Below are 25627 nucleotides of genomic sequence, written 5' to 3' on the forward strand. Positions count from 1 at the left end.
ACTACAGTCAACCACCAAGAGGCAGCAGCTATAGGAGCCTCAGCAACTGCTGGGCTCCAACCAGACCTGCTAGGGTGCCAAGATCTACACCCTGTGGTCTGCAGCAGAGCCAAGAGCAAGTGAACAAGCTGCCCAGCTTCCTGGCCTGGGCTCTTCCTCCCTTCTCTAACAGGATTCTTGCTGTGGACGGGTTTCCTACTTCTTCGCAGGGCTCGGAGCCCACAGAGCACTTCCCACTAGGCCTTTATTCAGTTGCGCCAAAGAGATTTACAGCAGCCACTGAGGTACAAAATGAGGACCAGGAAGTCTGTGCAGAGAACAGTCAAGCTGGCCCAGCCATCCGGGCAAGTGCATCTTGTAGGAATCAGGAATGGGGTGCTAGAACGTGCCCCAAAGTAGAGGGTGCCCACTTGCAGGGTGACCCAGGACAAAAGGTCCCCCGAAGTCATCCCTCAACCTCAACCTAGGTGGGCAGATAGGCAGCTTCCAGTCAGGCAGGAGGGGTGTCCCAGCTGAGACTGGGGCGGTGGCAGTTGGAACTGTGGATGCTAAGGACACATAGCAATACTCCTCCAGTCACAGGCGTCCTCTGCTTATCCTGTCCACTCGGCTGCTTCACTGTGAGAGCCACCCTCTCTGGGCAGCTCGCCCTCCAGCAAGGCAGCTTCCTCTGGAGTTGTGTGTGCTGATACCAAGACACGGCAGCAGAGCAGGGCGGGGAGATAAGAGGTGGACACAGGGCAAGGGCACCAGTGACATCTTCCAGGCCAGAAGCTAGGCAGTCTCCCCTGCAGGCTGTGCCTCCTGCTGCCTTATGGCCTCCAGAAAGGCCAATTCCTTGGCTTCCTTTTTCTGATTCCGCGCTTCATACTCCAACCTGGGGCCAGACACGTATAAACTGGGCCTCTCCAATCCTGGGAGCTGCCCACCCACCCAGCGTGGGAGGGGAACACACCTGTTCTTGATGATCCTTTGCACAATCAGGTCTGTGGTGAGGTCGCTGCCACTGTCAATCTGCCGGAAGATTCCTCTCTTCTTGGGCTCCTGAAGGACTCAATGCAAACAGAAGAGGAAGTGGAAACCCCCCTGGCTACAAAGACACCCTGGGTGCCCCTCCACCCGTGAGAGACCAATGCCAGCAAGGGTGGTTGTTCCTCCTTAGGCCAGGGCAACCCACCTGGTAGGGGTCAGAGCCATCCCTGTCAGGTACAATTTCTGTCTTCCCGTGACATACGAGATCCACCTGCGGGGAGGGAGCAGGGTCAGGAGGCGTCCTCAGAGATGCTATGCCACCACTGACAACCACCTAGGGCTAGCCTAGGAAAACTGGCCCTGGCTGACCCAGACAGGAGCCTCTAGGAACCTTGGGGTCATGTTCTGCTCAGCCAGAGGGAAGCCTCACCTTGAAGTGACCCAGGAGCTCCGCTGTGACCGAGTATGGCGCCCCAATCACCACTTCTGAAACGTACTGCAGAGACACACAGCCAGTAAAGGAACTCACTCAGTCCTCATTTCTGGCAAGCCAGGGCTATAGAGTAGCAGAAAAGGCCCTAGGGGAGCTAGCTGGGAAGGGCAGCCCAGCAGGGGCCAGGGGGCAAAAGGAATCCTCAGACTCCTCAGCAGGGCAAAGAAACTGTACCGATAGGGCCCAGCCACCCTCCACCCCTCTTACTGGGCAGGCGGATGCCCTGCTCTGGCTCAGGGAAGCACTGCTCTCAGACCACTCACCCGGCAAGCCAGCACACTGAGAGTCCGCTCATGCAGGTTCATGATGGGGTAGTTCTTGCCCTTGTATCGGTTTACTTCCTAGGGCCAGGAGTTTGGCTCAGCTAATGAATGGTGCCCTCCCTCCCAGCTGGCCGAGCTACCCCCTCTCACAGGAATACCCGAGGCAGGGCTGTCCTGGACTCCAGAAGAGAACCACACTTGTCTCCACTAGACACCTGGAGCCTCATTCCTTTGGAGGCTACCTGTGCCCAACACTGACCCCAGCGAGGCCCCCTGAGGCCCCCTGGGCCCATCAGCTGATGGGGTGCTGAGAAACGGGCAAATTGAAAGGCAGAGACCTGGTCAAAGTGGAGGCCGGCGATGATGTAGGGCCTCGCGGCCAGCTTGTACACCTCCTCTAGGAAGTCCACGTGCCCGATGTCTACATCCGGGTTAAGAAGCAGTAACTAGCTGTGTATGACAGTGTTTTCCTGTAAACCCAGTACTTGCAAGGTGGAGGCAGGAGTATTGCAAGTTCTAGACCCGCCTGGCCTACACAGGAAAACTGTCTCAAAAAAGCAAGGCCTGGGGTTGTAGCTCAGCAGTAGATCACTTGTCTTAGATAGAGCCCTGGGTTCCACCCCAATCTGGGGGCCGGGGGGCAGAGGCAGGGGAGGCAGCAGGAATGGGCTAGGGAGGGGCTCTGTCCTTTGTCCTCAACAGCGTGTACCCAAGGGACTCCTTGCCAGTTTCCCTGACGAGGGCCATGTCCCCTACAACCTAGCTCAACCCCGGAACCTTGGAGTCTATGGGTTCCCGCCCTGTGGCATAAATGTGGGGCAGCAGAGGCCCCAAGAGGATACGGAACAGGTCAAAGGCACCGGCCACGTAGATGACTGTCTCCCCAGGCTGGGGTTCCTTCCCAGAAGCAAACTGGATGATCTTCTGGGATGTCTGTAGAAACTGGGACACCCCCGTCCAGGGGTTCTGCCCCCCAGGGCACTATGAGCCAAGAGAAGGAACCAGTCAGTGGTAGAGGCATTCATGTGTGCCCCTTACCCAGCACCCCTCCCCGCCCAGGGCTTGGGAGTTCAGGGCTCCCTGTGCCCGTCATAAGTGTGGGTGGTGGGTGCAAAGGGCATTTGAGGCCGGACTCCCCACATCCCCAGACTGCAAATAACCCAGCAGCACGGCTGGGGGCTATGTCCAGGCAGGTACTTGGGCAAGGGCAGGGACACACCATGGTAAGGTCAAGCAGGACCACTGTAGCTAGCAGGACTGTGGCTCCACCTGGTGGCCACAGAAGATACTGCAGTCAACACCAGCTCTGCCTGGCAACACACCACCAGGCGCAGGCGCAGAGCCCAGTGGCCAGCAGACACAGCCCTCTGAGGGACCCGGCACCCTGAGGCCACCATCTGGTCACCTGGGAGGAGACTTCTGAGGAAAGTGTGTCCCCGGCAGGTGTCGGGTGAGGGGGCTACAAAGGGAGAGAGGGCCAGGCCATTTGGTTAGATGCCACCTGTAGGTGGGCAGTCCTTGCTCCTCCTCCAAGAAGTGGCTGCTGGGACTGGCCACCTCTTGCCTGTCCTCCCTCCCAGCATCCACTAGCTGGTCAAGCCTGGTGGCCAGGACCTGGTCAGCACGGGGAAAGAGAGGGAGGAGGGCAGAGAGCTCTGGGTCAACCTTTCCCCACGGGAAGGGAGCCTACGGTGGGTGGACGGGGAGTGCTGCGTGGCGGCTAGTCACATGTCATCTGCATTTCCAGAGTGGCCTCTGCAGCCAGGCTCTACTCACCTTGCCAAAACTGTCAGCGTACTCCCGATACTCGGAGGACATCTCCTGCACACAAGGGCAAGAGACTAAGGGGCCTTGCTCTGACTGCCAACCCTGCGACCAGCACGCCACAGCCCCAGAGCTCCAGGACAGGATGGTCAGGGAGAGAAACAGGACACCCAAGGGCGCTTAGGTGGTGCCCTCCCCCCACCCCGGCCCCCGGTGTGTCCTCAGCCCATGGAGCACGCCCCAGACCCCCACGCCTCCAGACTCACCTGGCTGCTATGGTGGGCCTTGGTCACCAGCAGCATTCGGCCCACGAGGTCCGTGGTGGACACACCCTGGGTGCGTTTGCACTCTCTGGGGCAGAGGTAAGGCGGAGGTTTTCATCCAGAGTACACTCCTGAGGCTCTGCTACAGGCGGAACCCACCTGAGGGACACGACCCTAACCCAGTCCCCCCACCAGAGAACCAGCCTGGGGCAGGAGCAACGGGCTCACATCAGTGACAGAAGCAGAGGGGTTCATCAGCTGCACAGTGTAGCACCAGGGAGGAGGCAGGCCACATGTGGGACACAGCAGCTCTGGTCTCTTACACCCAGGGACCTACACCCTGCTATACGTACATTCTCTGCCAAGGGAGTTGCAGGCTGCTCTGTCCCCTGGTCACAGCTGGCTCTTTTACATTACAGTTAATTAAAATAAAAAGCCAGCTTTCGGGGGAAGGGGGGTCACCAGCGACACTTCTCAATCTATGTGGATGCTAATCGAGAATGCTGCCATCCATGCAAGGCTCTGCCTGACGTTACTGCCCAGGACCGGTCACACAGGGGTCGGTCACCAGGTCACCCCACAAGCATCCCTTCCTGCATCTTTCAGTCCTAACTGGGCCCAAAGGCCTTGCAGACGACTCCAAAGCAGCAGTGAGAGATAGGAGGGACCCACTGGAGGGAGCATCATGGACCTACCTGTACCTGCCAGCCTGCTTCACCTCCTCGTAGGTATCCCGGCCATCTACTGTCAACGTGATGTCATCTAGGGGGCGACACGACATTCACACACAGAAGGGTTTGTTTTTGTTTTGAGAGAGAGAGATGATCTTTCTGTGTAGCCCAGGATGACCTGGAGCTTACTTTTCGAGACAAGGTTTGTCTGTGCAGCTCTGGCTGTTCTGGAACTTGCCTTGTGGACCAAGCAACTTAAGAGACCCGCCGACCCCTGCCTCCCACCTGCGGGGACTCCGCCCAGCTGACCTGGGATGTTTAAAGCCCCTGCTTCAGCCTCCCCAGCACCAGGGTGCACCATCACACTGGGCTCGTAAACAAGCACGCCTAGCTCGGAGCACCCTTGGGACCACAACTACACTTTCTTTCATTTGAGCCAGGGTGGACCTGGAGCTTTCTTGTATCTGCCTAGGATAAGGGGGCCCTCCCTCTCTGAGGTGCTGTCAGCTGTGTCAACCAGGTCTGACTTAGCCCAGCCCCCATCTCCAGGCAGGCCCCGCCCACTCACTGCCATGAACACAGAAGTCACAGTTGTACTTGTCCAGTGTCTCCAGTGTGGTGACGTAGGGAGCAGCGGGTACCACCTCATCCACCCACTTGATGGCCTGTACCATCTTGTACCTCTCCTCCTGGGTAAATACCGGAGGCCCCTTATGCTTGGCAATCTCCTCTAGGGACAGAGAGAACAAAAAGGACAAAGCAAGACAAATGACACCCGGCTCTAAAGCCCAGTCCTTGGGAGGGGGAACCAAGACAGGGTTTCTCTCTGTATGACTTTGGAGGCTGTCCTGGAACTCACTCTGTAGACCAGGCTGGCCTCGAACTCACAGAGATCCCCCTGCCTCTGCCTCCCGAGTGCTGGGATTAAAGGCGTGCGCCTCCACCGCCCAGCCGAGCCTCTATCTTTTACAAAGCTAAGCAGGGAGTAACGCACAAGGGCAACGATGTGCAGTGGTCCATTTCTCCTGCCTTAGCCCACAAGGCAGGACCCCCCATGGAAAGAGCATGTGTGCTCTGGCCAGTGTGGATGCTCAGGGCATCTGCGGGTTAACAAGGATGGCCAATAACCAGGAAGAGCGCGGTGGGAGCGGACGGTACAGCTGAGGACACTGTCTGGTGTGGCTCTCCCTATCTGGGACCAGGCCGGCTTACTTACTAAACCGAGCCACCACTGTGCCCTGGGGAAGGATGCGGGACTCGTTCTGCCACCCTCCCCGACACACACCTTCGCCCCCTGTGCCCTGCAGCCCACGCCTTACCGTCAGTGTGCACACCCACGATGAGGTAGTCTCCCATGGCACGTGCCTGGCGCAGCTGGTTGGAGTGGCCATAATGCACCATGTCATAGCTGTGAGGACAGACAGGGCAGTCAGGTCCTGTACTGATCTGGACAGGAAAACGGGGGCCTTGGGCAGGACGAAGCTTTGCTCCTTTGGAAGCCCTCTGGGGGCTACTAAACCAAGCCACCGGGGTGTTGGGCTTACGGAGGCAAAGCCGGTTCTCAGTTGTCCATACCCTAGATAACGGACTTAGAAAGGCAGGACTCAGCCGGGCGGTGGTGGCGCATGCCTTTAATCCCAGCACTCGGGAGGCAGAGGCAGGCGGATCTCTGTGAGTTCGAGGCCGGGCTGGACCGACAGCCTCCAAAACAATACAGAGAAACCCTGTCTCGTAAAAACCAAAAAAAAAAAAAAAAAGAAAGAAAGAAAGGCAGGACTCAGTCAGTGCCAGGTCTAGCAACAGTGGCATATTCAGGGATGGGGCCTGGTAAGGTCGGGAGAGCTGGTGAGTTCCCAAGACAAGGCAGCCATTCACTGGTAGATGTGTAGCCATTTCAAGCTGTTTCTCTTGCTTATTTTTTTTTTTTTTCTCTCTTTTGGTTTTTTGAGACAGGGTTTCTCTATGTAACAGCTCTGGCTGTCCCGGAACTCACTTTGTAGACCAAGCTGGCCTCCAACTCACAGAGATCTGCCTGCCTCTGCCTCCGGAATGCTGGGATTAAAGGTATGCTCTGTCCTTTTTTGGGAAGATAAGATCTCATGGAGCCCAGGCTTTCCTCAAACTCAATTATGTAGCCAAGAATGACCCGGAATTCCTGACCCGCCTGACTGGGAGGATTACCACCAAAACCCTTCTCGTTGGATGCTAGGGAATAAGTGCAGGACTTAGTACATACCCAGCAAGCATTCTACCAACTGAACTACATCCCCAGCCCACAAAATAGAAGACCATGTCCAGGATTTGAACACGGGACTCTTCCAACCTAAACAAGACTCATATCCCCAGATCAACAAGCCACACTCAAGCTTTGAAACAAGAAAACAGGCCTGAGTTAGGAGCAGGCCCCACCCCCACCCCCACCCCCATGGCCTGGCTTAGCTCTCCGAGAGAACCAGTGCCTGTCACCTGGTTCTGGAGCTTTTATCCTCAAGTCTAGGTCCGGCCACGGACTACACTGTCAAGGTCAAAGCTACCCAGAACCCAGCAACACACTGGGCACCGAGGGTGAATCACTGTGCGCTGGGGCCACCTGTATTCTTCTCCATGGGCCAGCGCTGGGTCACAGCCTCTGCCCAGCTCCCTCCAGAACTCTAGCGGGGTGTCACCGGGTGACCGGGGGCAGCCCTGTACAGCCACCACGTTAGAGAGCGGAGGCAGGAAAACACAACCCTGGTAGGCTCAGGCGCCACGGTAAATTCGGGCCAGCCCTTGTGCCCACTAGACAGGCAGGGCAAGATCGGAGGTCAGAGTCCGCATCTGGCCTTATGGCACGGTATTGTGGGTGGGCCAAGGTCATGGTCCACTGACACGAAGTCAAAGCCACGGCTGGTGACCCGGGTGCAGACCGGCAGGAGGCTGAAGTGTTGCAGCTCGGTGGTGGAGCCCTGGCCTAGCATGCACAAGCCACAAACAAACGGGAAATGCACAAAGTCCAGCCTACCGGCCCCCCCCTACCCCAGATGCCCCGGGGAGCCCTAGTGACCATTCCGCATCCCTTTTCATCCACCAGGGGTAGGCACGACGAAGGGCTGACGGCTGTAAACTGTGGGAAGGCCACCACACCTCTCCTGCTTGTCTGGCAGTTCCGCGACTTTCTCAAAGCAGCGTCACGGGCGGGACTTGCCGGGAGAAAGCCATGGCCTTCCCAGCCCCGGGGACCTGGGTCAAGACTACCGCGGACGGACGGCCGCACTTCCGGTCTCCCGGGAGGGCACTGCCTGATGCACCCGAGTCTGCAGACGACACTCCTAAGTAGGACCGGGAGGCCGGATTGCCTCGTGCGGCCTCGGAAGAGTCGGGATCCGCCAACGGCCGGTGCGTGGCCCCGGGGTGACCGCCCGCCCCTCGACGCCGCCGCACTCACCAGCCATCGCACCACACCCGCACGGCGCGCTGGCCCACCGAGTCTCTCCGCCCGGCCGTGCCGGCCTCCCGGTGCCCGTTCCGGATCATGGCACCACAGGTCCCGTAAAAACCGGGGCAGCTCCCGCGACTCGCAGTACCGCGGCCCCGCCCCCGACGCTCGCGCGTGCTCACGCGGGTCTCACCCGCCGGTGGCGGCCAATTACGTGCGTTACTTCCAGGCCCCGCCCCCGGATGGCCCCACCCCTCCGCCCAACATGAGCGGCCAATGGTCTGTGTTAAAGGTCCTAGCCCGGCAGGTTGCACCTCCGGTGGGGTGTGCCGGAGAAATCCCTCCAGGCGCTTGTGCTCAAAGTGGATAGGCTGGTACCGCCAAGTATGCGGGTACGCTGGCTCGGCTCCCCCCGCCGTGTCTTAAGCATTCCCAGGGACCGGGTTAGTTAGTTTTTTGGTTTTTTTTTTGAGACTGGGTTTCTCTGTATAACAACAGCTCTGACGGTCCTGGAACTTGTTTTGTAGACCAGGCTGGTCTCGAACTCAAGAGATCTGCCTGCCTCTGCCTCCCAAAGGCGATGGTATTTAAAGGCGTGTGCCAGCCACTTCACCCACCCCCACTCGCCCACCCACCCCACCCGACCCGCCTTGGGCGTAGCTGGCCCGGTGGTACAGGTAGCAGTCATTGGGACACCAAGGCAGGAAAGAGATGTTTTAATAAGACTTGCTCAGACTGGAGGCTTAGATCCGCCCCTGTGCCGCATACCCAACACAGAAAAAGGTTTCTATAAAGTGAACGCTTTTAGTAATAAGTAGTAGAAATAGGGAGGCCCTGAGACTAGCCTGGAGAGTGAGGTAAGGCAGTGGTGGGCTCCTCTGCTGGCCAGGCTGGGAAAGACCGGGAAAGAGCTCTGTTTTCACAAAGGCCTTGCTGCCGCCTTTGTACAGGGGGGAGTGGGAGGGAGGTGTCCTTGAAAGTCAAGCCCGTATTGGGACAGCCACAACAGTGCAAGGGAGGCTTCCCACAAGGACAAATGGCTAAAAAAAAAACCATCACCGTGAAATGCCGCCCCCAAGAGTTCTTCCCACTACATCCTGTGGGGGCGCTGTAGCCTTCACGGTGACGTAGGCCCCTGAACAAGGTCAAAGCCCTCTGCAAAGTGCCAATCGTTCTTGGTCAACGCCTGGCTATGTTGCCTTCTTCCTTTTTGCACGCTTGGCGCAGCCCCTGCCAAACCAGCCTCCTAGGATGGGGGGAGCCGGGCTAAGTGGTGCACTCTGGTCCCCAGGCGGGGCTTCTTCTCTGCTTCTGCACAGCGACTTCCGACTGTGGCTGCCTTCTTCACCAGCGCGGAGGGGAGTGGCCAAGGAGAAGATGGGGTCTTGACACCTAACAGGAAGAAGAGCAGCATCAGGGAGGTGTGAGAGCCTCCCAACCACAACCCTCCCAGGCGCAGGAAAGCTGTCTGAGGCCAACTGTCATCCTACCCCTTCCCTTCAGTGTCACCCAGCTATAGAAGAGCTACAGGGGACAGTTTCCTTCGGTGGCAACTCAAAGGCCGGCAACAGCCCTGGCTGGGTTCTTTAGTGTCTCATCCGTCATTGGTGGGCTCGGCACACGCAGGAAGGGTAGTGCCGGCTGCAGGATGGCCCCATCTCCAAGGATAAGTTGCTAGCAACTCTGGGCCCCACCTTTCACTTGTATGGATGAGGGCAGGTGGACCAGACCCTCTCCCCTTTCCAGACTGCATGATGGGGACGGGAGGGAAGGCCGGTTGACTAGGGGGGCATGGCCTACAGACTACACCATGAAGAAGTCATGTGTCTGATTGAGATGCAGAACCACATATTATAAACATAAGATGCGGATAAGCACTGATTTGAAAAAATGAGCTAAGTTAATGTTAAAAAAACAACGACAATAACAACAAAAAAACAATACAGCACAGGGTAGGCCCACGTCACGGAACACCACAAACATAACATACAAGAATTGCCAGGCCCAGAGGTGAAGGGATCCTTAATTTCTTGAACCCTTTGATTAAAAGAAGTTATTGATTTCCCCTATAAGACCCTGAAAATTCACAGAGAAAGAAAGTGTAAACTTTTCACTCAATATACACACCGCATCTAAATTATCACAAATTCTCTACCAAGGCAATTTGATTACGCTTTCCCCCAAATAACCCAGAACCAAGGACAGATTCTGTCTGAACAGAGTTGCAGCCCTCACCCCTTACAGTTGTTCACCCAGGCTGCAAGAGCTCTGCGGGGAAACATCCTATAGAACACGCTAGCAGACCCCCCCCCTCCTCACAGAGACGCTGAGCACCATACCGGTCAGGGAGGAAGAGCGCGCACGTGTGGAGCCTCTCCCCAGCCAGTCCCTCTGGAGGCTTACGGAAGACAAACACAGCCCGTCACACGGAAGGGCGGAAACCGGGCCACGCTGCACTCACTCACCGGCTGTAGACGGGGATCTCCAGGCCCAACTCATCCATGAGGAGCTGCATTACATCATCACATTTCCCATGAAGCTTCAGCGCGGCCCAGTCATCCTTCGGGGTCCACTGCAGACAAGGAGGACAGATGAGAGGAGCCTCCCGCCCTTTGCTTGCTCCCCGCAGGCCGGGTCGGCCGTCTGCAGGGACGTGGACCTGTACGAGACTTCCGGGGTACACAGATGTGGCACACCCCTGGGGTACAATGAAGAGGCTTCTAAGCGCCCGTCCAAGTTACCTGCAAGTTCACGATGTAGAGTTTGGGCCGCCGGCTCGGAGGCTTCGTCATGCACCAGAGACGGGGGTACTTCTTCAGTACCTGTAGGGAGGGACAGACATAACATAGGAGGAGGAGGAAGAGGAGGAGGAGGAAGAGGAGGAGGAGGAGGAAGACAGCAAAACAGTTCTGGGCAGGCAGGCCTGTAACATGCTCAACCCACGATGCGTTCATGGCATTGTCAGCACGCACCTTCAAGCTGGAGCCCAAACACAGGATCGTGTCCGCTTTGCTAGCAGCTTCCGTCGCTGCCTCCCAGTTCAGAGGCTGCCCTAATGTCCCCCTCTCCCCAAAGTGCACAATGGTATCCCGGAGCTGGGTCCCACACTTGTGGCAGGTCCGGCCAGTCTGGTGTCGGTGGAGGGCAGTGCGCTCTGTCACGTCAAATACCCGTACATACTCCCTGTTGGGGACGCAGGAGGTGCAGACCTAAGGAGGAGAGAAGCACAGTGAGTGAGACGTGCCTGTCACTCAGGCCCTGCTGCCCCTCTGGTGCTGCTCACTTCAATATACATATTCCCGTGGAGCTCTGAGATGGCGGTTCGTGGGAGCCCGCTGCGCAGGTGGAGCCCGTCGCAGTTCTGAGACACGACATGCTGCACCTGGAAAAAGAGACACGGTGGCAATCCGGAGGGGATGGAGGAAGCACCCTGTATCGGTGAAATTAGGCAACTGTAGCCCTGGAAAGCCCTGTGGTAGGAAGGAGTCATGCCCTCCCCTACTAGCTCTGACACACTGGGAGCATCCAGGAGAGCAAGCATCTGTACTGTGCTACTCCTTTAAGTTAGGTAGCAGCTTGGGGCACTGGATCAATACCCTCCTGGGTTCTTCTCTTTCAGGTCCCCCAGGAGCCCAGGTAGGTCCCCTCCCTTAGATCAGCGGACCTCCGGAGGTTTCTGACAGACCTCCCCTGTAGCTAGGATATTGTCTAAAGACAGCCCCTTCCACCTGCAGACTAACGGTTTGGGACAGGGGCTACTCTTTCTTCTCGGAAAGAAAGCGGAGCAGGGATCAAACAGGAATCTGAGCCACTCGAGACTGTTTATCACGGGGCTGACTGGGAGTGAAGCAGCTTCCCGCCTGGGCACGGAGGGGCGGCTCTGGGCTCTTACCAGCTTTTGCTCGTGTAAACGGGTGATGCTCATGTGGGTGAGGGTGGGCTCCGCTTCACTGAGGTCAGCAGCGCTGCAGGACAGAAGAGAGAGCGGGTGGAAAGGCCGCATCAGGCAGGTGTGGCTGCTGCCTGACCACGTGAGGGCGCGGTGAGACGCTCACCTCACACTTCTTCCTTTCTGAAGTAGTGTCCACACTCCGTTAGGGCCTCGATAATCTGGGATGGAAGCTGCCTGCGCAATAGGACAAAGAGGTAAGTCCAGTGAAAGAGAGTCACCACAGGTCCTGCAGAGCACCCTATCTAGGGCATGCGGCACTCTAGGCTCGAAGATGGACTAGCGTCCGTCCCATCCACTGCTGACCCGCCTGGTCCCTCCCCATGGCTCTTTCCCTCCACACACACGACTTTCTTGTCCTGTCGGAGCCAGCTCACCCTTCCAGACTCCTCAGAACCCTGCCCTACTTCAGGGGTCGTTTCTAGCAGTGAGCAGCTGTGGCCACGCCTGTCCCAAACAATGAAGGGGCGCATCAGCGTCCAAAGGAACGGGTCATAAGTGTTCAAGTCACGTTCAGCATATAGTAAAGCCCCAGAAGGAAGCACACCTCTGTCCAAGTACTTAGATCCTAGAGCTCTGAACAGTTTTTTTTTTCCCCCCGAGACAGGGTTTCTCTGTATTGTTTTGGAGGCTGTCCTGGAACTTGTTCTGTAGACCAGGCTGGCCTCAAACTTAAGAGATCCGCCTGCCTCTGCCTTCCGAGTGCTGGGATTAAAGGCGTGCGCTACCAACGCCCGCTCTGAACAGTTTTAACTCCAACTTAGCATACATATAAAAACTCTAAGATGAGATAAACATTAGCTAATTTTCCATGAGAAACAGTAAGCACCTAGGATCTAAGTCTTTGGATCCTGGCTGGGGAAGCACTGTGTCCTCACTGATGCTGAAGCTCAGAGAAGTACCCACCCTGACCAGTATAACCCCAGTACAGTAGGGATGAAAACCTCAAACGGCGATCAGACCGCATTTTACAAGCTGCACATGGTACTCAGCTGTCACTAGATTTGTAGAGGGGATACACTGCTGTAAAGTCATCAACTAGGTGGATTATCACACGGGCTCTGAAGGTCCCAAATGCTTACGTCACAGATATCTGTAAGTCAGGGCAGCAAAGGTTCCTTATATTGCTACTGGGACATTGCTGTCTGTCTGTCTGTCTGTCGTGCTTCCCATCCCCATGTTTCCCAGCAGAGCACCTACTCAGTGCCACTTCAACGGCAAGGCTGTCCCATGGGCTTTCCCAGCTTTGAGGACTGTATGTCTGACACTGTCGTCGGTTAGGCACCGTACCTGCCTGTTTGTGACGGACAGCCGTTACCTGTGTAACAAAGGTCTTCTTTTCGGCATGTTTGTGTGTGCACACATGTATGCACGTGGGCGTGCCCCCTGTGTGTATGAATCTCAATCAACCTCCACCTTATCTTTTGTTTGTTTTTTTTTTAAACACATTTGTTGAAGGGGGCGTGCAAGTGCCAAGATGCTCAAGTGAAAGCCAGACGTCGGCTTGTAGCAGTCAGTTCTCTCCTTCCATCTTGTGGGTTCTGAGGACCAAACTCAAGCCACCAGGCCCTTGGCTGCAAGTGCCTACTCACTTGCTGAGCAATCTCACAACCACCCCCACTTTGTTTTTTGGGGGACAAGGTCTCTCACTGAACCTGGAGCTCACGGGTTTGGCTAGGCTGGCTCCACGGGGTCTTCCCAGCTTATTTTACCAGTGCTGGGTGGGTGGGTCACTGCTGAACTTTTTCATACGGATACCGACAGCTCCAACCCAGGTCCTTCATGCTTGCACGGCAAGTACCTGACCAACAGAGGTAACCCTCCAGACCACCTTAGGGGTTCTTTTTGTTGTTAAAGATTTATTTATTTATTATGAATACAACATCCTGCCTCCATGTACATCTACGCATCAGAAGAGGGCACCAGATCTCATTACAGGTGGCTGTGAGCCACCATGTGGTTGCTGGGAATTGAACTCGGGACCTCTGGGAGAGCAGTCAGTGCTCTTAACCTCTGAGCCATCTCTCCAGCCCATGCCTTAGGGGTTCTTGAGACCAGAAATCATCTAGAGTTCACCTTGGCTGAACCTACATATGCCAAATACTCCACACCACTCACCCTTGATCATATAAATATGTCAGCTACAAAGCTAGCCACCCCTTAGCCCAGGAAAGTTCTCAGAGTCAAGACAACAGCCCTTTCTCATCTGCACCCATTGGACTATGACTCTTACTGCCTTGTTCCTTTTCCTTTTCTGTTTGTTTTGAGACAGGGTTTTTGCTTCAAGCTTTGAGCCAGGCTGGCTTCAAGCCTTTGATCTTGAATTTCCTCCTCTATCAGGCTCCTCCTCCTGAGTCCTGAGATTTAGAGGTCTGGGATTTGACACTGGTTTTCTGTTTATCTTTCTTCAAGGAGTGGGAGCCCAAGAGAAAAGTCTAGGGCTCCAGTGGGTCCACATCATGTGAGTCAAATTAACCTGTCCCCTTTAGTGGAGAAGAGGTCGATCAACAGGCAGTTTGGCCCTCCTCCTGTTCATGTTTGTCTTTAGCTGGCTGTAACGAGTCAAGCGTTCTGAAAGTCTTTGGCTTAGATAAATCACTATTACTGTTATTATTAACATTTTTAAAAACAAGGTCTCTATGTAGACCTGGCTAGCCTTGAACTTACAAAGATCTGCCTGCCTCCGGACTGCTAGGCGTGCGCCACCACGCTCAGCTTACCTTAATTAAATCTTTAAATCTAGTGTTGGTTACGGGTCTCTGAGAAAAAGGGGACACCGCGGAGCGGCTTCAAAGGAGACCGTTCCAACTTGTGTAGTTACTCAACTCCAGCCCCGTGCAGTCCGTCCAAGTTTGTGTCCCAGAAGGGGGCGCCCCACACCTGACCCAGCCCGCAGCCCCTCGCCTACCGTGCTGATACCGGCGCCTGTGTAGACCACCAAGTGCTTGGCATTCCGGACAGCTCCGGCCAGTTCCCGGACCTTCCTCCGCAGCTCCTCCGGGTCATCGCACACCTGCCGGGGAGCCGGGGCTGGTCATACCGGCCGCAGCCCGCCGCCTACAGCCCGCCGTCCCCCTGCCCTCCGCCCTCCGCCCGCCACTCGCCTCCTCCTGGCGCCGCTTGAGGCCCTCACGCCGCCGGCTCCGACCCTGCAACTCGGTCACCAGATCCTCGCTCTCGGCCAGGAGCCGGCCCTCCTCCGCGCTGCGCTCTGCAGCCGCCTTCCTCAGGATGCGTGACACCTGCGGGCGGGCGGGCGATAGGTCAGCGACTGCACGCGCGGGCACGGTCGCGGGCACGACGGCAGCCTACCTGGCGGAGGCGCTCCCGCTGCTGCTCCTCCCGCAGCCTCCGGACCCGCTCAGCCGCCTTCCGCTCCGAGCGACTCAGACCGCCACCGGCTGCCATCGCTCCCTGGACTGCGCTTCCGGCTTCCGCTTCCGCCTCGCCGGGCAGCCACAGAGACGCATGCGTGCTCCCGGCCCGCCCCGCCCCTTCCGGCTCGCCCTTCACACCCTAGTTTCGTCCCCCTCTTCGCCTCGTTGCAAAGAAATACCAGCAGGTCTCTTTAAAAGGTGTTTATTGATCATATACAAAATAAAGAAAACCTTATATATCACAAACATACACTATGTACAGCAATAAATACCCGGGGGGCCAGGCCCAGCGCCGCCCCTCCTGGACAATAATTTAGCAATAAATACTGCGCAGGGCACGGGTGGGCACCAAGGCTGCTGTCTGCTGGGCCAGGCGGCTGATCGCCCTGCAATTGGTGCGAACGCCCAGGCCCCACCTCGCAGCCAGATCCCTGATGGCCCAACCCAGGTGCAGGAGACTATGTCTCACCTTGCAGTCACACCCCAGCCCCTCCTCACGTAGATCTTTAAGGACCCCCAGCCCATTTGGGATACTCTCTATTAACTTCCCCCTGGCTTCAGCCCTGCAGGGCAGGCAGGGGGGCTGGTCAACTCTGCTTGGACACACCTCTCAGCACCAGGAGACCAACAGAGCTGGACACACAATAGCCCTTGTCCTGTTGCCCTAAGTTGCCAGGAGAAGGTTTTCTGTACCCACTCCCATTTGGTTAAAGGCTTCAAGGACTAGCAGACGAGAGAGGATGGGAGGAAAGATAGGACTGGGGCATAAAGTTGCTAGAGGGACCGAGAGCCCAACTGGGGTCATAGAGAACAGGGAATTCTGTCAGGGACACTTCCTAGAACACTCCAAACCTCCAGAGACACCCACACTGCTCACGCGGCTGCTCCAGGGACAGGTTAAGAAACGTGTGCAGCTGGCCCAGCAGGTACAGCACACACCTAGGGCACATGCCAGAAACAGGCAGGCCACAGGCAGCTCTCAAAATTCCATGCCTGTGTGGTACTGTCCTTTTCTTCACAACTGCTCCCACACCAGGCAGCCAACAGGGACATGAAAACATGCCAAGAATTATTCAGTGGCTTTTTTTTGGGGGGGGGGAGAAAAAATCGTTAATGTGTTGGTTCCTTTCACCAAACCACAGCCTAAAAAAGTAACTCAGAAGATCCCAGAGCGGAAACAGTGCAGCAGGCTGTGGCTCAGACATCCCAGCGGTGGATGGGAGCTTTGGCCAAGTGGCCACACCAGAGAGGGAGGTAGTGGGGGAAGTGGCCTCACCATCTCCAAGTGGCCTGTAGCTTATCAAAACTGCACACCCTGGCACTGAGCGCCAAGGCTGCTGCTAACGCACACGCAATACACATAGACCTGAAAGGTGGACCGAGAACAGCCTGTGGGGAAGCCTGGTCACCAACAGTGAACCCAGAATAACAACTCAGTGCTACCATGGAGGCCCTGCACAACACCCAGGTCAGCAGCCAGACACAACAGAGGGGAGGGACTCTCTGGAGAAAGCCGACCCATCTCATGTGGGTTTCTCTTTGAAATCTGAGTGTCCACGTCCAAGGAAGGAGGTCAGGCAAAGTCAAGGTAGGACGGAAGTTGCACAATAATGGTTTACTTAGCAGAGTAGTTTGGGAGACCTGGCCTCAGCCAAAGCTCTCCATTCGCTGTGTCAAAAGTCAAACACAACACCCTCACAGTAGGAAAACAGAACTAACAATGGTCAGGGAGACAGGCAACAGTCACACTTGGGACACAGGATTTGCTGTCACAAAACCAAGGAGAAGGAAGGGACACGGGGTGGCACTGCAGGGCTGGCTCAACAGGGAAATGTTCCCCAGACTCAAGCGGGCGCTGCCAATCTGAACTGAACGCTGTGAGCACGGCCCCGTCCTGTTCAGAAGCTAAGACTCGATACTTCCGGCCAACCTCCTCTTCCTCACCCTCCTGCGAGCTGGAGCTATGCACACAGATGGCCATGCTCAGTTTATACACCACTCGACCAGGGCCAAGGAGCGCGCGGAAAGCCTGTCCCTCTCCTCGGCTAGGTATGGGCACGATGCATTCCAGCTCTGCTGCCAGTCAGAATCAGCAACTCGTATGGGTACCAGTTTGTGAGAACCAAAGGGAGGGGATGAGGTCACCTGGTAACTTATAATCAACAGTCCAGACTTCCACTCACATGACTCAGGCATCAATGGGAGTGTCTGAGCACCTTGAGCCAAAGAAGCCCACCGACATGCCAGGGCTGGCAGAGGTCCTGCTCCCAGAGCACTGCATGCTGGGCCAAACTGAGTGAACAACCCCGCTGCCCGCGAGGTAAAGGCCTATCAGGCCAGTCTTTCCTTTCAGCAGCTCACATTCTGTGCTTTTCAGGGATCCAGGGCCCCCAAAGAAGACACCAGCAATGCCAGCAAGAGGTCAAGGGCCGTGTGACCAGACAGAAATACAGCCTCTTGCAGGTGGGCATCCGCTATGAGGAGCTTCCCCAGCCAAGCCTAGAAGGTGGGCAGCCTCCACTGGATAGCTGGGGTGAGGAGGTGGGCTTAGACCCTGCAGAGAAGCACCTCCAAGTCGAACAGCGGATCCCTGGAAGACACAGATCCTGAAGGGAGGCATGAGAAGGGCCCAGGGCCAAGAGCTGCAGACAGTGGGGAAAAGCCAAAGCCCTTGTCTGGCAATGGTCGAGAGGCCTCCAGGCTCTCACAGTGAGGCAGGGAAGAATAGGTTGCCCCAAGTGGGGCCCCTGACCAGTCTGCCTGGGAAACAATACCCCACAGAAGGGGATTTTAGGGATAGGTGGGTGATAAAAGATTCCCAACCCACAAGGTAGGCCCCTGGGGTGGCCTAGCCGAGGCCCCAAGTGAAGCCTAAAGGGACAAAGCTGGGGCTAAGAGGAAGACAGCCAGGGACAGGTAGGACACAGCCCCGTTGGGCACCCACAGTGACTCCTTGGTCCCTGCGATGCCACCACCCAGGACCAGAGGTGGTGGATGTGGCAGCAGCATGTGGGGGGAGGGGCGGTGGGAGCCAAGACAGCTCCCAATCTCACTTACTCTGCCACCTCGGCGTCAACCCACGCCCAGGACCCACACGCCAAGCTGAGGCTCAGAAGGACCAACTGGCAGAGAATGTGTGCAGAAGGATGTGTGAGCTCTGCCTGGGGCCCCGGCCCAACTCAGGTCCAGCAAGCCAGCAGAAGCAAAACCGCAACAAAATCCAAAAAAAACAAACAAACAAACAAACACACACACACAAAAATACCCCACACACAGGGACGGCCACAGGTCAAAGGTCACCAGAAGCACCAGCACTTTACGGCTGCACAAAACCTCACCAGGCACGGACGACACCACGGCACCGGCAAGACGGAAGCAGGAAGGGCAAAGGAGTAAGTCACTTTCGGTACAATTGCAAAAGATATCAAAGAGGACGGCCTCTGGTCGGCTCGCAGCTTGGCTTTTTTTTTTTCTTTTTCTTTTTTTTAAACTAAGTTTTATAAGTAATGTCTGATAACTCTGTGTATAAAAACTAAACTCCAACAGCCACAGAGCTGTCCCCAAGTTTACAAGAAAGAGTTTTTTTTTTTAAACCTAGCAAAGCTTATACTATACTTTCTTCCCTTTTCCATCTATATGGTCAAATGTTGGGTTTTTTGTTTTTTTTTTCTTTTTAAGACAATTTTATAAATACTCTGCAGCTCTTTTTTTTCTTTTTAGCTCTTAAACATATAATTTAATAACTTCGTAAAAGGAACTTCTCTTTTAAATAAAGGGCTATATAACCACACAAATAGGTCATGTAAACAGTGACACCGGACCCATCGCAGGACACACTGACACACCTTCCACCCACACTTAGAACCGGCGATTTGGTCTTATCCAGTGCACTGTGCCAGGCTCCAGCACCATGGTTCCTGCCCCAGTGCCCAGGCTGGTGGCCTAACCCATCCAGAGCCTTCAAGACATAACCACTTTTCAGGACAGAGCCCATCTCTTCCTTCGGGATCAAGCTGAGAGGCCCACTGGAATCCAAAGAGAAAGCTCTCAAGTCCCACTGCACGCTGGCAGCCTGTGGGCCCTGCAGACCACCAGAGAGGGGGAGGGCAGACCTAAGCGCAGTGCACTCTTGTTCATTCCCACTCTGGACTCCTAGCCTGCATGGCCTTGGTACAAAGGGGTTGGGGGCAACCCAACATCACTGTTGAACTGACTGATCCCAACGTACAAAACACACGCGTGACAACAAGGATGATAGGGGCCCAGCCCAACGCCCCTGGGTGCAGGTTGTGCTTTGCAGGGGAGGAGAAGGTGAAGGGAGAGGAGAAGAGGGAAAAGGAGAGGAAGAGGGACAGGGCTGCCAACTCTGCCACGCACTCAGGGGCCCCTTAGAGACCTGCCTGGCCATTGCACATGTCCCTATGACCGAGCGTCTGTCTTGGACTTTACTATTGTGATGACGCTGGTGGCAGCCACCTTGCCAGGGACCAAAGGCCCCAGGCCAGCAGCAAGGGGACCCCGAGCTGGGGCCACGGGGCTGCGGGCCACGGTCCTGGCAAAGTTCTGCAGGGCCTCGTACTTGGAGCGCAGGGCGTCAAGCTCCAGCTTCATGCTGGCGTTCTCAGACGCCAGCTTCTCCACCTCCTGCTGCAGCTCCGCCTTCTGCTTCTCCAGCTCCTCCTTCTGCGTCACCCGCTTCACTCTGCAGCTGGCTGCGTAGCCGCGGTTCTTAAGTGTGCGGCGGCGCTGCTTCAGCTGGATGATCTCTTCCTTGGACAGGCCTCGCAGGTGCTGGTTCAATTCCCGCACGGACATGGTCACCAGCTCCTCATCAGTCAAGCTGGTGCCATTCTCGCCCGGCTCCCGCTTCACCTGGAGGAGAACAGCACGCAGGGTCACAGCAGAGCAGGGATGCCCACCCCCCCACCCCTGCCCCCACGCCTCACCCCGAACCCAGCTTCCTCCGCTCACCTTTAAGGCCTTGTTTCCTTTATTGGGGGTCGTCATAACCCGGGGGGGGCACAATGAAGCAGGCACTCTGCAAGACACACAGCAGAGGTCAGGACCCCGAAGACCCCCCCACTTTACACACCCCAACAGGAAGCTTGCCGTCTGGTGCTCAGTCCACTGAACCTTGCCCTCACCTGACCTGAGCTGGGCTGCTTCAGAAGAAGGCCCTTTCCCTAGAGAGAGACAGGTGGGAGACCGGGGCGGTTTTACCCAGGGAAGCAGCAGCTGTGTGAAGGCAGAAGACAAAGGGAGCAGAGAGAGATTAGAAGGTCTGGGCTGCAGGAGGGGCAAGTCCAGAAGGAAGCTGAGCTTTAAAAATAACCTCAGTGCTGCCCCAGAGCACACTGTTCCTGGCGAGTCACGCTGACTCAGCATATTGCCTCCCTCTCTTCCTGAGCTGTTCTCCCATTCCTGAGGCCGGCCAAGAGTTCCCCCAGGAGACCCCACCACTGGGACCAGCGGCAGGCAAGGGTCAGTCAAGGACCCTGTACTGCAGGAGGGTCCTAGCTCCCGAGTATTCCTCCCTAAGCTTGCCCAGGACAAAAAGGAAAGTCTTTTCTCCCTCTAGGACTTAGGAGGCTGTTTCCTGCCTCATTCTGGCAGAGGACCAACCAGGTTTGCTTTAACTGTGCTGACTGGGAATCCTCTCACCTTCCAGGTAGCAGGCAATCCAGCTGGGAGAAGCTGAGCCCAGGCCCCTCCAGTCCTCCCTGTCCACCTCCTTTACAGATGGAGTAACCATCCTGTGGCTTGGTTGCGGCATCCTGCGCTCCTCCTGCCCCACCCGATACTGGGTATTTCACAAGCCCCCCCCCCCAGCAATTAGCAGAGGGAGGGCACTGTTGGCTGGAAGCAGGCAAGAGTCAGCCCCTTTGGGTCACTGGCTGGTCTCTGGCTCTCTGCCTAGGGTCAGTGACCACAGGGCCAGGGAACAAAAGCAAAACAGCTACCTTCTACGGCCAGCCACCCCTCTGGCACTTGATCTTATTTTCAGATTTCTAAAGCCTTGCCAAGAACATTTTTTTTTTTTTTTGTATACCCAGGCTGGGAATCCCCGCTTCGCCCAGCACCTATGAGTCCCAATGGCCTACTCGATGCCTCCTCCCCTCTCCAGGGTTAGGTGCAGGGAAAGGGAAGGGGCCCACAAGCGAGGCCGGCTTCAGTGTCTTCCAGAGGCAACAATGTGCCGGGGTGGGGGAGTCTGACACTTCTTACACTCACCAAGTGTGAGCCAGGAAAGCAGAGGCACACACCTTGAGTAAGAGACCCTACCGCCCTCAGCCGTGCTCAGGAGGCGTGGCTACAGGCAAATGTTAAGCACAGAGGCTGGAGACCCTTCTCCAGGCCCAGACTGAGAGCATTTTCAGAGACAACAGTCCCGTTAGATCAGAGAGAAAGACAGAAGTCAGGGCTAGGGGTCTGAAAGGGTATCTGCCTCTCTTTAGAAGTTGCCCCCCCCCCCGACTCTCGCCAGGAGCACAAGCAGAGGTGACAGAGGCAGCCCCAGCAGGAGCTTCCTTCACACAGACTGCTAAGCTCAAAAAGGGAGACTTCCTGCGATTGCACAGAAAATTGCAGCGTGTGGTGGCTGGGAGCCTGAAAAGTGCCTCCTCAACAGATTTTCCCCTCTGCTGAAGGCCTGAACTCAGCACAAGTACAGCCAACTGCCTCCTGGTCAAAGGTAGGGGTGTGTGTGTGTGTGCACGTGCGTGCAAACGTGCATGTGTATGTTCATATGTATGCTTAAGGGGGGAGAGCAGGTCTCAGCAAAGCCTGTGCTCCCAGCTGCCTGCCTAGCTCCTGCCAACCTAGGGTCACACGGTGACTAGGCAGACAGCTTTGGGGGACAGTTGTGCTGAGGTACAGTTCAGAGCCTGAGGAAGACGCTCAGAGAAGCTGATCAAGGCCAGCTTGCCCCCCCAGCTCCGCCCTCCTCCAAATACTCTCACAGGGGGACATCTGGACATTACTCTCGAGCAAGACAGTGACCCTTGCTCAACCTTTGCCTGCAAACTCCAGTGCAGGAGGCCCAAACTTTGGTCTCCCTTCCCTCAAATACTGACATTATTTGAAAAACAACTTAAAAGCTTTATGTCACAGAAGCATAGTGACTCCAAAGCATAAACACCTTTCTGGGACTTTTGAATTCTCATAGGGCACAAAGTTCCACCCTAAACGAAAACACCTGGCACCCACAAGCAGCCTCAGGGCTCAGGGCGTAAGTGTGGAGGGGACATGTCTAAGCACAAACCACCACAAGGTCAGCTTAAGCCAGCCATGAAACTCCGGGCGAGGAAAGCAATACAGAACAGAGCTCGGGACCCTTCACCGCAAGAGAAGTCAGTAAATATCCACACAGCCATGCAAAGGCGGAGGCCACACCCACGCAGGCTGTCACTCCCCAAGAGTTTGCAGTCATCGGGTCAGACACCCAGCAGGGCACACACTTTTTGCTAACTTCGGGCAGCAGTGGGGCCCCAAGCTCTTCTGACAGGGATAAAGGAGAGGTAAATGAGAGAGGACTACATTTTCCCTTCACTCCATGCTTGCACCTCGAAACTCCCACCGGCTACCATCCACCCTTTCCTCCGGCTTCCTTCAAGCCACACACCCTTCTCTCCTGACTCCCCGGTCTTTTCCGTCCAGGGCCGACGCCGCCTGGCCAGCCAGGGTCACTCAGAAGGGAAGCCTCCTTCCCAGACAAGCTGGCTCGGCCCACCTAAGCTCCTCCCCTCAGCGTACTCCGATCCGTCTCCCAGTTTGGGGAACTGGACCAGGCGTGGGACCTGGACCGGGAGCCCCAGGAGCAGAGGAAGGGATGCGTTAAGCCTGGGGCTTTTGTACCTTCCAACCCGGGGAGAAACCTGCGGCGCGCCCCTGTAATGCCTCCTTCGAGGCCTTTGCCTCCAACTCACAGGTCCGTTCAACTTAAAACACGACCCCGGCTCCTGGCCCGACCTTCGCCGCCCGGATCGAACCCTGCCTCCCGCTCGGACCGCCCGATAGCGGGGCCTGGGCCCCCCGCCCCGGCCCAGCGTCAGCAGGAGCACCAAGTGACCTCATGCTGATGACTCAGCACGTCTCCGCTGGGCTCGCACGCGCGTGGCGAGCCCAAGCCGCTCAGCAGGGTCTCCCCGCCGCCCGCCCCCCTGCCAGCCCGCGCGACCCCGCCCGCACGGAAGCCGACGGACACCTGATGAGTCAGCAGCTTTGGGGCGGCCACCCCCGCTGACCCGGGCAGACGCGCGGACCTCGCCCTTTAATCGCGCCCCCCGCGGGGCACCCGGGGAAGGAGGGTGTGGGGGGGGCGTCCGTCGCGCGCACGCCCGGAGCTCCCAGCCTCGCCTTCGCCCGGCCCACCAGCTCCCGGGTGGCACCGGCGAGCCGCCGGCTTCCGACCGACCGACCGGCGGGGAAGCCGAGGCGCGCGCGCCGCCGTCGGGTGCGCCGCAACCCCGAGGCCCGGCCCCGCCGACCGCCCCAGCCCCAAGCCCCAAGCCCCAAGAAGCCCCAAGCCCCGCGCACTCACCACACTGCGGGCCCGGGCGGGCCGAGGCGGGGCTGGGGCGGGGCCGCGCGCGCGCGCTCCGAGGCTGCGCGGGGCTGGGGCGGGCGCGAAGGGTCCCGGCCGAAGGCTTAAGTGGGGGACTGGGCGCTCACGCGGGCCGGGCCGAGCGCGCTAGGAAGGCCGGGCCGGACCGGGCTCAGAATCCGCCACCGCCGCCGCCGCCGCCGCCGCTCCTCAGACGTCACATGATGTTTGGTCACGTGGGCTCCATTCATGAAGCGGCGACGCGGCTGGCCTGAGCTTAAAGGGAAAGGCGCGGCGGCGACGGCGAGGCGAGCGCGCCCCCATCACGCCTGCGCAGCCCGGCGCCGTCGTCCCTGGCAACCCGCCGCGCCCAGGCGACGTCTCGCGGGACTCGTCCCGGCGCTCTCCTCTCGCTCTCCCTCTCTCTCCCGGGCCCACTGTGCTCCTGCCGGGTCAGGTTCCCGGGAATACTTGCTTTTTTTTTTTTTTTCCTCGGGACCCGAGCACTTGATGGATCAGATTCCCTCCGGGTCTCCGCGCCAACTCGGGCCGAGGTCTATTGGGACAGAACCTTGCGTGGGTATTTTCGGGTTTGTTTTTGTTGTTGTTGTTTTTCCACTAGCTTACAGGGTTTCACTATGTGTGTAGCGAGCACAGACTGGCTTTGGGTTCCCGGGGCGATGCTCCCTGCCTCTGTCTGCCTCCCGAGACCTGGAACCGTAGACGCCACGCGCGGGGGCCCCGCTTGGTGTTTTCATGGGGTGACACGGTGGCGTGGTTTCTTATTTCTGAGTGGGGTCAGAGAGCTGGAAAGGCACAGCCCAGACCCCAGCCCACATCCCCAAAATGCCCGAGATGGCACTAGGGCTCCGACGGTGCGCGCTAATGATCCTGATCTCGTTACGGTGCCAGGGACCTCACCTGCCGCTGTGTGCATGCGCTGTAATTAAGAGTTGTGCACTTTTCGCCCCTTTTCTGACACATCTAAAACTGCTTCCGATGCACTCTGCTGCTGCTGCCGCCGCCGCCGCCGTTTCTGTGAGCAAACTTCCCACTGCTGTGGAAAATTCCCTCGAATGGAGTGAAAATAAAAAGTGAAAAGAGGGAGAATGGGAGAGATCGAGTTTTCATTTCCAGTTTCAGAACTTTCTACTTGGCCCTCCCTTCTCAGGTGGAAAGGCAGGAAAAGGGGGGCAAGCGGACTTGGGGATGGGTTTCTGTGTGTTCTCCGTGCGTGGTTCAGTGCCGCTGAGTGACGGTTGGAGGTATGACAGAAGCTAAGCCAGGATCCCCCAGTCCATTCTGCCAGCTTCCAGGAACAATAAACCCCAATTTTGGAGTGTGTAGGGGGTGGGTCTTTACCTCTCACTGGTTGTAGCTAGAGCCTTGGGGTACAGGGCTTATGTGAATGTAGAATTAACTCCTTATGCCCTCAAGGTTTCTGTTGTCTTCTTCCTCCTTTCCTTTGTTTTCTGTTGTAAGTTGTAAGACAGGGTCCCACTCTGCAGCCTGGGCTGGCTTCAGCTCAGCAGCAACTCTTCTGCTTCTAGCCTCCCAAATTCTGGCATTACAGGCATGAGCTTCCATGCCCTCCTTCGTGGCTATCGCCTTTATTTATGAAGATGAGTCTTACTCTGTTGCTCAGACCAGCCTCAAGCTCTTGGACTCAAGAGTGAGTAACTAGGACTTGTTGGGCTGTGCTGGTGCACACGTCTTTAATCCCAGCACTGGGGGTGGGGGTGGGACGGCAGGTGGATCTTTGAGTTCGAGACCAGCCTGCTCTACAGAGCGGGTTCCGAGACAGCTAGAGCTACACAAGGAAACCCAATCCTGAAAAACAATAAGCCGGGCGTTGGTGGCCCACGCCTTTAATCCCAGCACTTGGGAGGCAGAGGCAGGGGGATCTCTGTGAGTTCGA

The 25627-nt window shown here is 56.9% G+C and overlaps 3 protein-coding genes across 18 annotated transcripts; all 3 read right to left on the reverse strand.

The window, feature by feature from the left end:
• Positions 1–226: 226 nt before the first annotated feature.
• Pcyt2 (phosphate cytidylyltransferase 2, ethanolamine) lies at positions 227–8015 on the reverse strand. Of its 6 annotated transcripts, none has more exons than XM_005069802.4 (14): positions 7851–8011; positions 5746–5834; positions 4995–5156; positions 4451–4517; positions 3759–3843; positions 3505–3549; positions 3134–3187; positions 2571–2709; positions 2067–2149; positions 1729–1806; positions 1403–1468; positions 1178–1243; positions 956–1044; positions 227–877 (listed from the first exon to the last, which is right to left on the reverse strand). In XM_005069802.4, exons 1-14 carry the CDS (start codon positions 7937–7939, stop codon positions 775–777), a joined length of 1215 nt encoding a protein of 404 aa, XP_005069859.1. In that variant the 5' UTR covers positions 7940–8011; the 3' UTR covers positions 227–774. The 6 variants fall into 6 exon arrangements, with proteins under 6 accessions (XP_005069859.1, XP_012968856.1, XP_040606122.1 ...); XM_013113402.3 differs by having other exon boundaries at positions 5024–5156; positions 7851–8008; XM_040750188.1 differs by lacking the exon at positions 7851–8011 and adding an exon at positions 7550–7713.
• Positions 8016–8541: 526 nt separating this feature from the next.
• Sirt7 (sirtuin 7) lies at positions 8542–15244 on the reverse strand. 2 transcript variants are annotated; one of them, XR_001196466.3, is made up of 11 exons: positions 15103–15244; positions 14895–15032; positions 14699–14803; positions 11897–11967; positions 11734–11806; positions 11125–11223; positions 10814–11050; positions 10583–10663; positions 10307–10413; positions 9832–9917; positions 9055–9233 (listed from the first exon to the last, which is right to left on the reverse strand). XR_001196466.3 is itself a non-coding variant. In XM_005069801.4 (10 exons), exons 1-10 carry the CDS (start codon positions 15196–15198, stop codon positions 9032–9034), a joined length of 1209 nt encoding a protein of 402 aa, XP_005069858.1. In that variant the 5' UTR covers positions 15199–15244; the 3' UTR covers positions 8542–9031. The 2 variants fall into 2 exon arrangements, 1 of the variants encoding a protein (XP_005069858.1); XM_005069801.4 differs by lacking the exon at positions 9832–9917 and having other exon boundaries at positions 8542–9233.
• A 109-nt stretch (positions 15245–15353) lies between these two features.
• Positions 15354–23754, reverse strand: Mafg (MAF bZIP transcription factor G). 10 transcript variants are annotated; one of them, XM_040750193.1, is made up of 4 exons: positions 20829–23300; positions 20317–20402; positions 20139–20205; positions 15354–20039 (listed from the first exon to the last, which is right to left on the reverse strand). In XM_040750193.1, exons 3-4 carry the CDS (start codon positions 20172–20174, stop codon positions 19587–19589), a joined length of 489 nt encoding a protein of 162 aa, XP_040606127.1. In that variant the 5' UTR covers positions 20175–20205; positions 20317–20402; positions 20829–23300; the 3' UTR covers positions 15354–19586. The 10 variants fall into 10 exon arrangements, with proteins under 10 accessions (XP_040606127.1, XP_040606125.1, XP_040606126.1 ...); XM_040750191.1 differs by having other exon boundaries at positions 20312–20402; XM_040750192.1 differs by lacking the exons at positions 20317–20402; positions 20829–23300 and adding an exon at positions 23707–23754.
• Positions 23755–25627: the final 1873 nt, after the last annotated feature.

Source organism: Mesocricetus auratus, unplaced genomic scaffold (assembly GCF_017639785.1).
Source record: "Mesocricetus auratus isolate SY011 unplaced genomic scaffold, BCM_Maur_2.0 Super-Scaffold_100007, whole genome shotgun sequence".
In the NCBI taxonomy this organism is placed as follows: Eukaryota; Metazoa; Chordata; class Mammalia; order Rodentia; family Cricetidae; genus Mesocricetus; species Mesocricetus auratus.

Coding starts and splice junctions, on each gene's coding strand:
- Sirt7 (XM_005069801.4), bottom strand. CDS start 15,198: ATGGCAGCCGGTGGCGGTCTGAGTCGCTCGGAGCGGAAGGCGGCTGAG. Junction 14,804..14,894: donor TCAAGCGGCGCCAGGAGGAG/GCGAGTGGCGGG, acceptor GCTCCCCGGCAG/GTGTGCGATGACCCGGAGGA. Junction 11,968..14,698: donor CAGGCGCCGGTATCAGCACG/GTAGGCGAGGGG, acceptor CCTATTGCGCAG/GCAGCTTCCATCCCAGATTA.
- Mafg (XM_013113318.3), bottom strand. CDS start 20,552: ATGCTGAGTCAGCGTGACTCGCCAGGAACAGTGTGCTCTGGGGCAGCA. Junction 20,206..20,316: donor TCTGAAGCAGCCCAGCTCAG/GTCAGGTGAGGG, acceptor TGTGTCTTGCAG/AGTGCCTGCTTCATTGTGCC. Junction 20,040..20,138: donor AAGGAAACAAGGCCTTAAAG/GTGAGCGGAGGA, acceptor GTTCTCCTCCAG/GTGAAGCGGGAGCCGGGCGA.
- Pcyt2 (XM_005069802.4), bottom strand. CDS start 7,939: ATGATCCGGAACGGGCACCGGGAGGCCGGCACGGCCGGGCGGAGAGAC. Junction 4,518..4,994: donor TGACTTCTGTGTTCATGGCA/GTGAGTGGGCGG, acceptor GTCGCCCCCTAG/ATGACATCACGTTGACAGTA. Junction 2,710..3,133: donor CCTCAGAAGTCTCCTCCCAG/GTGACCAGATGG, acceptor CTTGGCTCATAG/TGCCCTGGGGGGCAGAACCC.